The 11,893-nt window shown below is 43.8% G+C and overlaps 1 protein-coding gene across 2 annotated transcripts; it reads right to left on the reverse strand.

Annotated features, from left to right (window-relative positions):
- Positions 1–1,008: 1,008 nt before the first annotated feature.
- On the reverse strand, positions 1,009–11,442 carry Kcnj2 (potassium inwardly rectifying channel subfamily J member 2). Of its 2 annotated transcripts, none has more exons than XM_047546675.1 (2): positions 10,697–11,442; positions 1,009–4,903 (listed from the first exon to the last, which is right to left on the reverse strand). In XM_047546675.1, the coding sequence occupies exon 2, from the start codon at positions 4,687–4,689 to the stop codon at positions 3,406–3,408; it is 1,284 nt and encodes a 427-aa protein (XP_047402631.1). In that variant the 5' UTR covers positions 4,690–4,903; positions 10,697–11,442; the 3' UTR covers positions 1,009–3,405. The 2 variants fall into 2 exon arrangements, with proteins under 2 accessions (XP_047402631.1, XP_047402630.1); XM_047546674.1 differs by lacking the exon at positions 10,697–11,442 and adding an exon at positions 9,918–10,072.
- Positions 11,443–11,893: the final 451 nt, after the last annotated feature.

Consider the following 11,893-nt stretch of genomic DNA (forward strand, 5'->3'; position numbering starts at 1 on the left):
CAGAAAAGAAATTCTAGTTGGTTGAAGGTCGTGGGCAAGGGAGGTAACTATGTAACACCAAGATTTGAGGTGGAGGAGCTAGGGAAGAAAGGAACTGGGGAAAGAAAGAACGCTTCAATAGAACAAAAACAAAGTCAAACAAATTTTCTCCAGCAATTTGGAAATGACTACAGTGCTATAGTGACATCTTTAAAATGTCTGATTCAAGTATATGCTTAAGAGGGATAGAAAACTATTCCTTTCTCAATAATCAAAATAGAATTCACTTTGTCTACCTTTTATTTAAAAATAGAATAACCAGGAAATCTATGCCTCCCCCCAAAAATATAATGCCCATCCAGATATGGGCAGACATTCTTTAAAAGGGAATACATCCTAAGGAAATTCAATGGGATTTGCTTGCAATAGAGAAGCAACACGCATCTGGGAATCGACCCCAGATATTCACGGTGAGTCCCTTCCATCTGTGTTCTAGTGACAGGTGAGCACTAGTTAAGGAGACCCAGTCAAAGGACAAATATTTTGAAGGTAAACTGCAACAATATATGTCGTGCATTACCTGTGTCTTGGCTCTTGACAAGAAAAAAAATACATATATATATAGATATATATAGCCATTTAAAGCTTGTAACTATTAAAATGCTAATAACTAGAAAAAGCTTTCAAATGAACAGTCCATGCTGAAATAAATAACAGAAGAACATAGCAATACGAACCTTATAAGGCTGGTAAATATGTGCTAAAACCATGCTAACCGGTAGCATATAGGTACTAGCTCCCGAGATTGCTGCACTGAAATTATACTTTCTATGGCAATTTTTTTTTCCTTTACAGACTTCTATTTACATTTGGCTTTAAATATGAAAATATCTGATAAACTTTATAAAATGTACACTTTAAAAACATAGCTTCTGCAAAATTTTCTTGAGAAAAAAAAAAAAAAACAAACCTGTGCACCAGAAATTTTAGATTTTTTCTCTTTTTTTCAGAAATAAGTTGAAAGATGTCCCTCCCTCTTCCTTGTCCCCGTACCCACCCCCTTCAAATATCTCAAGTCTTTTTTAAGTGGTAGCACTGTGTGTTTGGGGGTCCTTTGTGGTCACCCCATCCTCCACTGCATCTTCATTTAATTTACATATCACTGAATACTCTTTGGTTTGATTGTTTTCCTTTGCAAAACGTCATGATAGCAGCAGCTGAAGCCCTCGAGAGTCTCTCACTGTCACAAGTCAAATTGTTCTATTCATTCTCTCGTTCCCAATTCCTCCAACTCTTAAAACAACTTCCCCAACCTGCCTTTAAATCTGGATTGAAAATAACATCCACGTGCTAAGCATCTCTTTCTTGGTTTCAATGAAAACATCACCACCGTTTTCAAACCCACCAACTTGGAAGGCTGAAAACAGCAGAAACCGTCATCGTGTTGCAGGCACTGCGTTCAGATATGGCTGTTCAAGAACCAGAGACCACCACGAATGTCCATTTACAAAACACATGATTTTAGAACAAGCTGTATTTTAATGGCATACCAGGATATAATACCATAAGAGAGTTGATTTCGAGACTCCAATTAAAAAGAAAAGTCAGCAATCCCAGAATTCACAAATAGGGAACTTTAAACCATAAAAGAGTTCCACTATTGGGCTAGATCAGGGGGGGAAATGTTTCTAGCAAGGCAGGCAGCCAGGGAGGAGAAACTTCTGGAAAACAACGTGTCCCTAGTAAACTGCTCTGGGTTCCACAAGAGATAATGATGGACTCACATTAATCACAAGAATGCACACAAAGAAGGACTCGACCCCTTTTAGACTAGTATCTCCTTTCCTTGTGATTGTGTCGATTTTTATGGCTCTTTTTGACCCTAAAATACTGGGATATTCTCATTCCTCTACTCTCTGTCATAAAATGGGCACATTTCCTCTCCCTCCTCAATACTGGAGCCAAAATGCTGCATCCAAGTGGGTCTATCCGATTCTTCCTGCACCCCGACTTGGGCATGTGCAGCCCTGTCTAATAGTGCAGGATGTACTCCCAGCAGTCTGATGGAAAGATCAGGCCCGAAGGACAGGCACGGCATTTTTTCTAAGGTGATGTTAAGCTGGAAATGTCTAGACAGTCGAGGAAATGAACTCGACTGAAAAGTTTAAATCAATTTATCTTTCACACCAAGGGCTCCATTGAGGGTGCTAGGATACATGCCAAGTTCCATCAAGATCTCATCTTATGGAATAAGTTTTGGAATGTGCAAGAAGGGGAGAGTCCAGAAAAATCTAAGAGCAAGTCACCATCTCTCACTTGATGCATTAGTCTGGCCAGCATGACCCAGCAGGATAGAAAAGATGTGGATACTGTGTGCATGCGTGTGTGCCTTGCACGTCCTTTTTCATCTTCCTCTTCCACTTCCAATAGGAAGGGTGCATGACAGGACAAAATTTAAAAAGCACTACACTTACTAGACTTGTGTTTGATGCTGTTTTCTGAATAAGGTGCAAAATGAGCAGGTGGTTTTGAGGTCTTGCTGAGGTTCAAAGTTATTGTCTCTTGATTTCAAGGCAACCCATGGGGCTTTATTTCCTTTTTAGTATAAGCTCCACTGTGCAAAAATGTGCATTATCTTTGGTATTTATTTTAGGTAGTCTAACTTAAAATTTAAGATAACCCATTGACATCAGGAGAAAGGAAAAAAAAAAAACCCAGAGGCTACCATTTGGCTAGTGTTACATAATGCCCTTATGTAACCAGAGAGAGAGAGACAGAGAGAGAGAGAGAGAGAGAGAGAGAGAGAGAGAAAGAGAGAGAGAGAGATCAATTCTAGCAAACAGATTGACAGATCAATTCTAGCAAAGAGATTACTGGCCTCCAAAAATCAGGCTCTCAGTTTTGGCAGTTAATAGCCAAATACTTGCCATTTTGAAGCACATCATGAGCTTTCAACAAAGTTCAACACTGACTTTTAAATTACATAAAAGAAAATCTACACTGCAACAAAAATACGATTTGTGTTCATGTAGTTAGCAGCTTTTCAAAAGTTAAGGCAGAGTCTTGCCTTTGTTATGCCATTAAAAACACTCTTGTTCCCTAAAAGAAGCATTCTGGATAAGTCAGATACCCCACCAAGGCTTGCCTGCAAATTCAAGTTTTGTAAAAACACAAAACAACACATAAAAGCCCATAACTTATTCTACAACACATATGTGCCATCGGGTCATACAAAGGCCTGGTTAGTGCTTTACGTCAATCATGGAGCTTACAGTCTTTCTTTGAAACCGTTGTGCTAGCCTCAGTCCCTTGTGGCCACTTGCCTTGACCCACCGCTTGACCAGTACCGTCGTCTGTTAACTGTTTCGGGCCTCTGACCAACAGACTGTGTAGGAAAGTGAATATTCCAGAGCAGGAATCAGTCAGTCATATCTCGGATTCCCGCCGTAAGGGCCTGGGCTCTAGAGGTACGCTGGCCTGGTTGTGGAGGTCTATGTCAGGGGGTGTATCCGTACTCGTGCTTTCAGGAACTCCGTTTTCACTGTCCTCTTCCTCTTTGCTAGTGAGGGCGACTTCATTTTCATAGCAAAATGAATTAGCATTGGAGAGGATATATTTCTTTTCTGCTAAGTCTCTGGCACTACAAAGGGGAGTGTTGGGTACTTCATAAGTCTTGTGGAACCTGGAATAGTCTACTTTGTAGTAGTGCTTCTCCTCAAAGAGGACCGGCTCGTAGCGGTGGCCCCAGAGGATCTCATTGGCCAGGTAGGAGCTCCGGCACTGTGTGGTCATGGCAGTGGCCTCCACCATGCCTTCCAGTATGACGACAATCTCGAAGTCTGCGTTGTCAATGTCCTGCTTACTCAGATCGTACAAAGGACTGTCTTCATCTATCTCATGGACGATGGTGATTGGGGACACTAGAAATATACGGTCGATTCCACTGTCGAACCCCACATTGATGTCTATTTGATCCAGGGGGATGTACTCCCCTTCGGAAGTAATTCTGGATTTGAGCAGCTGGGCTCGCACGTGTGCTTCCACCAAGTGGCTTTTCCGGAGATTGCCCACTCGCCACATCAAGCACAGCTTGCCGTCTCTCATGGCGATCACGGCATTGTGACTGAAGACCAGGGTCTCGTTTCTCTTCTTTGGCTTCGCCATCTTCGCCATGACGGCGCCGATGATGAAGGCGTCAATGATGCAGCCCACGATGGACTGGAAGACCACCATGAAGACGGCAATGGGGCATTCGTCCGTGACACACCTGAAACCATAGCCGATGGTCGTCTGGGTCTCAATGGAGAAAAGGAAGGCGGCGGTGAAGCTGTTGACCTCGGACACACAAGCTTTGCTCTCCTTGGATGCATCCAGATCCCCATGGAGCAGAGCGATCAACCAAAACACACAGCCGAAAAACAGCCACGAGAGAACAAAAGCCAGGCAGAAGATAACCAGCATCCACCGCCAGCGAATGTCCACACACGTGGTGAAGATGTCTGCGAGGTACCTCTGTCCCTTCTCACCCACGTTGATGAACTGGACGTTGCAGTGGCCATCCTTCTTCACAAAGCGGCTCCTGCACTGTTGTCGGGTGTGGACTTTGCTCTTCCCGTTCCCAAAGCCATTGGCAACCGCCATGGTGGCCAGCTTCATGCCGTCCTCTTCCGAAGAGACAATGCTGTAGCGGTTGGTTCGCACACTGCCCATCGCTTCTGCCGTGGACTCCAGTGCTTCTGCTTTGGAAAACAGTCTGAGTTTTTGCAAAACCCTTTGGAGAAACAGTTTTGAATGTTCAGTGAGGACACGCACACAAAAAATGAGGTGAGATGGGTGTCTCCGGGAGCCTTGGGGTTCTACCAAGGTCTGTCTACTGACATGCAGAGGTACCTTAGTCACTCAGCGAACATCCAGAGGACATGTCCTGCAAGGAAAGACAGATCATTCATTACGGAAGTCATTCTCAAGAGAGTTCTGTCTAAGGTAACACACACTGCCTTCACAAAGCAAAGAATCAAAATAAATAAACTTCACATTGAATCACAGGCATTTTAATCTGTCTCCTCATTTTTTAAAAAAAAAAATTATTTGAAAGCATAACTCCATTAAGTTATTTGTGACAGTAATTCAACCAAAATCTCAGGTTCTTTCTCCCCTCACTTTTTGCCACTGAATTCTACCTTCTTTTGCCTTCCCTACTTGCTAGGTTCTCAAGTGATTACGCAGAAGAAAGACTTTCTGGTGGCAAGGCTGTTAGAACGAGGACGAGTCTAGGGACCGTTTCATGAGGGCAGCCTTGATATTAATAGACTTGCATGTGCACTATGGGAGAGTATCTGAGACCTTGATGGCAAGGTGGAAGTGGGAAGGTACAGACTCCTTTGCCTAAATGATAAAACTGAGCAAACAGTCCTGAGGATCATTTGAAATGCATCCTGGCTGCTGGATACTGTTTGGGCTTGCTCCATCACTTCACACACTCGAAGCAGCCACTGTGCAGAAATGCCTGATAACATCTCAGTTAGTGCAAGTGATTCTGACTTGAAGACACAGATTTGCTCCGGGGGATAGAGAGCGATTCTGTTGCCTAGCAATGAGAGTCCTGAAATTCTCCAGAGATGGGACTCCATGTGTAATGACAGGCTAGGAAGTAAGCACCTTTGTGCCAAAGGACCAGGTCTTTAGCGGATTGAGATAAGGCAGGAACCCATTTCGTGTGGGTCCAATGCTGTGTTGCCTCAAACAGAGACAACTCTGTAATCAAAGTAGCTCATAAATGCCAGTCGGCTGGCTTTCCCTTGGAGTGCTGTTGTTTGCAGTAGGTTCCTATGGAGAAGGCATTCACCTTTACTTAACATGAGCAAATAGTAGTTTTCAGTTTTCTCCTATTGCCTCATTCTCCCTAGGTAAAAACTACCTACTTGATCTGATTTTCCTTCTTGGCTCCAACAAACCTGTGCTTTTCCTTCTCCAACTATCAAAAGCCTACGAGAAAGTCTAAGCCATTTTCTTTACCAAATGCATATGAGTAAAGCTAACAGAGCCTAGAAGTAAAAACATACCAGTGATTCCCAACTTTTGGAACAACTAAATCCATCTCCAGTATCTAAGGGGGACAAACAGCAACACAGAGAAAGGATCAGAAACGTGCTGAAGCCCTGATAACAAGGACTTGACTTTCCTTCTGTCCCAAAGCCACATTAAGATGAAGCAGTTAACAAAACTATTTGCAGCTAAGCCAGCTGCAAACAAATCAGGCAAACCATGTCTCTGAGTTCTGTGCATCCCTTTAAAATGAGGCAAGGTGCATTGTCTTTGAAAATGCCTTGTTACAATCTTTTGACTTCTCCCTCCACATCCAAGTTATTATGCAAGAATGTGCCCCAACACATTTTTCCTGAGATTAGTCATCTGTGAAAATTGCAATGTGTGTTACATTTTGGCAGCTTTTGACACCTAAATGATGCCCGATTTGAAAGTGCCTTTGAATTACTTTATAAAAAGAAGTTACTGTGCCTTCCCAGTTTTCCACCTGCTTCAATGTTTTGTCTGCTTCCCTATGAAGTGTGCACTTGGACAAAAGAAAAAAGAATCATGTTCCTCAGGGTTCGAGATCCTGGACATGGAAAGATTTTTTTTTTTTTAAATACAGGGATTTCAGCTTATTTGGCTCACATGAAATTGCCAAGCATTTCTACACTGAGACATAAATATAACACCAAATGCAGGTGTACTTTTTCCAAGAAAGAGGGAAGGGAGAGACTCCTTTAAAGTGTATTTGTATTTTTGAGTTCTGATTGGCTTTAGAACCCCTTATTATAAACTGACACCAAGAAATTCCCTTTTCATAATTCAAAACAATCCTTCCATCTGAGTTACCATTAGGGGACATGAGGAAATGGACTCAAATTTCTTCAGACTTATTTCTGGAGTCTTTTCAGATTAAAACATAATGACCATATGAAATCTAAAGGTTGAATTATGACTTTCTGAAAATCTTGACCCCAGGACATTTGTCTGAATTCCACAAAGCACACAATACCAGCTTCCTATGAATAGCTTTCTGACTTTAGAACCCTGAAAAAAGCCTGTATCAAGCGACTATTATTGTCTTATTTCCATTGCTAATGAGAGAATTTGTTCCACATGTGGAGCATCATTTAGAAATTTTACCATTTCTTCCTGGAAAGGGGAAAAGAAGAGCTGGTTTCTTTTCTTTTCTTTTCTTTTCTTTTTAAGTCAAAATGGGAACTTTGGTCACTTCAAATAAATACACCCCCAAAAAGATTTATGTGTGTATATGTGTGCATACATATTGTGTCTATCCAGACTCTGCAGAGCTGATCACACAGCAAAAGCTGAAAACCTGCCAAAGTCTGATAGGGTAACTACCCTGGTAAGTCACCATGAAGATCTCCTTTACTGTTAACCTGCCCACATGTCCAAGTGGCTTTAGGCAAACAGAAAATGTCTTCGCCAGCTCCTCTCTCAAAGGAAATCACCAATTCATGAATATCTGGGGAAAGCTATCATTTAAAACACAGGGCTTTCATGCACATTTTTTCTGTGTGATGTTTTGAGAAAGAGTTGATTAGGAATCTAGAGAACATTACACGATTTGACTTCTTGATGGTTCTAGTTCTGGAGAGTTGGTATTTGATTTGATGAACAATATATAATTCCCTTATCAGCCCAAATACCTGAGGGACTCGAAGTAAACTCAATGGACACAAATAATCATTTTACCCAAGCCATAACCAAGGATGCAGAAAGTATTTCTGGGAAATTGAGAGGCCACATGTGGTGCTGTTCATGTTAAGACTATTTATAGGCTGAGCCAAAATTAAGCATAAGCAATGGAAAAAAATAGTTCAGCACTTCAATCTTAGGTGGATGTTAAAGGAAAGAGGGCTATGGATAAATACAAGGTCAAGGAGTTACATGGTACAAATGGGGGGAATTTAAGTTATTTTTGCTATAAAGGAAATAATTCCAAGAGGCAGATAATAGATTAAGAAAAGGAAATCATGAGAGCAAATGAGAATAATTCTGTCACCTGATCATGATGTACAGTGAATAAGAAAGTTTCTGACTAAGGAGAGTAGCAGAAGAAAATGCACTGGTGGGGGTGAGAAAGAGAGAGATTTGCTAATGAGTGTTCAGAGCAGCTATTCCCCAGCTGACGCCATATAGACCAGCCTGAGTGTGCTCTGGGCACAAGTTGCTATGTGAGCACAACTGCTAGCAAAGCAACCTCTTGGAAGCTCAGTAAACAGAAGGAAGGAGGAGGGGACCGTGGGGGGGTGCGCAGGTTTATCTATGTGAATGTCACCTCTGACATTCGTACTGAACAATGTAGGCTGCATTGCTCAACATTTACATATGATGAAAAATACACAGATTTGGGAAAAAAACTTAAAAAAAACTTGAAATGATCCAACTGTTTAGGTGTTCAATCTTTCAGCCCACTCAAAAGTCATATAAGGACTCTACAGCTAGCCAGCAATTCTACAACTGGAGAGTCTGAAGGACATGGAAAGACCATGTTCTGAAAAAAAGAAAGAAAGAGAGAGGAAAAAATTTACCAAATTCACAAGGGTGTAAAACAAATATTCCTTATGGGTACCAATAACAAAAAATTAAGTACTCCCCAAAATATGAGGGGGAGGGGCAGAGAGCAAAATAAAATGATCTTGACCCCAACTCTCACCCTTCCACTGTCCTTGAAGTAACATCTCTCACTCCTTCTGAGCATCAGGATTGTTCAGGATCATGGCAAAATTAAAAATAACTCTTGGAAGTGAGCAGGAAGAAACTATCAAGTGTAAAGGTAATGCAGAGCGGATATATAATCATGTTCATCCAGGGGAAACCTGCAAGATTCTATGTGAAAACAAATGGCAAAAGGCAGTGTGCATTCTCTGCACACCCCTGACAGGTTTTCGAATAACACCTTCTTTTCTAACTGGTACACTCTGAGTTTATGAAAATCTCCAGAATCCATGCCTCATCCTAGTAAACCACACCACTGACAGGCTTATCCTGACACACGCAGCAAACTAACCACCCGTTTCCTATCTCTATTTTTTTCAACTGTCATGATGAATCCATGTTATGATGCAATCCTTTTGCAGAATCAAGTCGTTTTGATAGTTCTGCTTGCTTAAAACCACGCTATCTTCAAGCTAGGCATTTATACCATTATTAAGAATAACAAACTGCTTAAGGAAGAGTGACATACTACATGAAAGTTTTGCGGTCCTCGGGCTCAAACCTAACTTTGGCTCCTGCTCCCTTTCCCCAGCAAAGCAACTTTGAGAAGCTCACTCTGGAACTTGAAGCTATACTTGAATCAACTAGGAAAAAAAGAAGAAGAAGAAGAAGAAGAAGAAGAAGAAGAAGAAGAAGAAGCAGCAGCAGCAGAAGAGGAGGAAGCTATGCTTGAATTAACTAGGGAGAAATAAAATACGCCAAGGATAGAGAATAAATAGGGCTGTGTCCCAAGGTTTGCCAAGGTCTAAGACCAAGGCTTGAATCTCACCTCCACGCCTCAGCCATCTTCTTTGCCCTGATGATCCCCCCTCTTAGAAAGAGAATCGAACACAGACTGTCGCTCTTGCCTCCAAACCCAGTATCTCCCTACAGCTGGTGCATTGGAAGTTATGAGCACAAACAGATGCTGCAGAGAAATCTGTTTCTATTGCTCAACTGTTCCAAGCATGTCTCAGTATTTTTAGCTCCGAGGATGTTCTGGTGCGCACACAAACTATATAGGCTTGAGCTGGGACTCCAAAGCGTGGGGGAACGCTACAGCAACATGACAGCTGGGCACCTCTGGAGCAGCAGGGCAGGGTAGCTTAGGGGACGGTGGCCCGAGTCCACTTCCGAGGACACACAGCAAGAGAGAAGGAGTGAAGAAAACACGCAGCAGCCCTTACCTGTTGCTGGCACAGGAGCATGGGGACATGGAGTGGAAGTGGGGGGTACAGAGGCATGTAAGATCCAGTGGTTTGTAAAAGTGAGTGAGCCGAAGCAAACCAGAATTCCCAAGACCCAGCTTGCCGGCGCCGGGAAGGCTGCGCGCTGGCCAGGGCTCCAGTGCGCTCTGCAATATCCTGGGCTCTTTTGAGGCGGTACATGCGATACCGGCCCTTCTGACTCCGCCCCCTGGACGCTGCCGGCCAATCGCACGCGGTGGCCCCGGGAACCGCGGCGGGGAGGGGAGGATGCTACACCCGGCTCGCGGCGCAGCCTGCCAAGGGAACCTGCTGCCGCTTCCTCCCCCTCCACCCTCCCAGCCCGATCCGGGAGTCGAGCCCGGCTGGGGAGGAGGAAGTTGCGGCCCAGCTGGGACAGCAGCAGGTGGGAAGGTCCGCGTCCGGGCTTTTGCGGCTGCCTAATTGCAGCCTGGCCTTGGGCAAAGCTTCCTACCCCTTTCCTAGCCCCACACTTCCCGCTTCGAAGGGCCTGCGCGGTGCCAGTGCCGGGGCGAGATGTTGCTGCCGGAAAGGACTGCAAGTCTTCCTTTACCCTGCCTCCCACCCAGAGCCCTCAGTCCCTCGAAACGCGACCTGCAGCGCACGGAGGAGCGGCCAGTTAAATGGGGAGAGGGGTCGGGACCCGCGCGCAGAACCCTGCAGGATTTAGACGCGCACAAGTGTGGCGACTGCTAAGCTGCTTGGCTATTTCTTCTCCCGACTGTTGGAGAATTACTTACAAAAGCGCCCAGACTTCTCTGGAGGGTGAACTGCTCGTTCTCTCTCGCCTTGTCCGCCCTCAATCTCTTCCTCCACCACCGCCCGGCACGCTCTGCTGATCTAAAATCAGAACAATTAGAGAGTAATGAATTCTCTGGAACAGCAACTCCTACAGACACTCAGCTCTGCCCTCGCACCAGCGCCTCCCAACCCTCGTTCCCAGCAACCAGGCAAGAGCGTGTAGACCCTTCAAAACCAGCTCAATGTTAACCGGGTCTAGAGTCTGGAACTTTGCAAATTAATCCGTGTGCGTGCGTGTGTGTGTGTGTGTGTGTGTGTGTGTGTGTAAAGTGAGCGCATATGATCTCTGAGTTCTTTGGTATCAAACGAAGCTTTGATCTTAAAAGGACACGATATGTTTAGGAGTCCTTTCCTTCCACCGTGTTTGCAATCCTTGTATATATTGTTTTTCTTGTTTATTTCCTAAAGCGATCAAATGCGGCTTTCAGGCGGTGTATGTAAACCTTTTAAGGGGCTCCTGGAGTCACCAGTTACTTCGCCAAACTGGCTCTTATTCTGGACCGTCCAGCTCGGGTGGATTTTTGAGTGTAAGAGATGTGAAACGGACAATTCCAAGAAGGGCTCTGCGCGGGTACCCACCTCCTCGGCTCATATCCTCACGTGGCCCCTAGGAGGTGCTGGTGAAATATGCTTCGGTTTTGCACATTCATACTTCACGCTGCGTTAACCAAGTGTGCCTCTTTTCCTAGCTCTGAGCAAGACGATTAAATTAAAAGGGTGTGGAACAGGTCATGCACGTGCTGTGACTGTTCCGATAGCCAAATGGCGGTGCTGTTCCATTTCATTTGTCGGGATTATGCGGTTCATCAGGCCTTATTACTAACTCTTTTGCCTTTTAAAGCCGTGTACGTGGGAATACTGTCTCACACAAGAGAGGTCTACTTTAACGTTTATTAAGTCACGTATTATTTAGAAATGCTAAAAGAACCTGGAGATAGACAAATTAATCCTATGGTAGCCAAAGGATAAAGAATGAGTTAACAGCTCACTCCCACTTCAATAAGCTTCTTCAGAAATGCCCTTCCTCTTAGATTTCTTCTTAGAAATGGTCTGGAGTCAGATAAATACCCTGAAACATTTTAAAGGTAAATGGAAAAAGGAAATTAATCATTTATGTGTTTTCTCTTCTTTATTAT

The sequence above is a fragment of the Sciurus carolinensis genome, chromosome 3 (assembly GCF_902686445.1).
Source record: "Sciurus carolinensis chromosome 3, mSciCar1.2, whole genome shotgun sequence".
Taxonomy (NCBI): domain Eukaryota; kingdom Metazoa; phylum Chordata; class Mammalia; order Rodentia; family Sciuridae; genus Sciurus; species Sciurus carolinensis.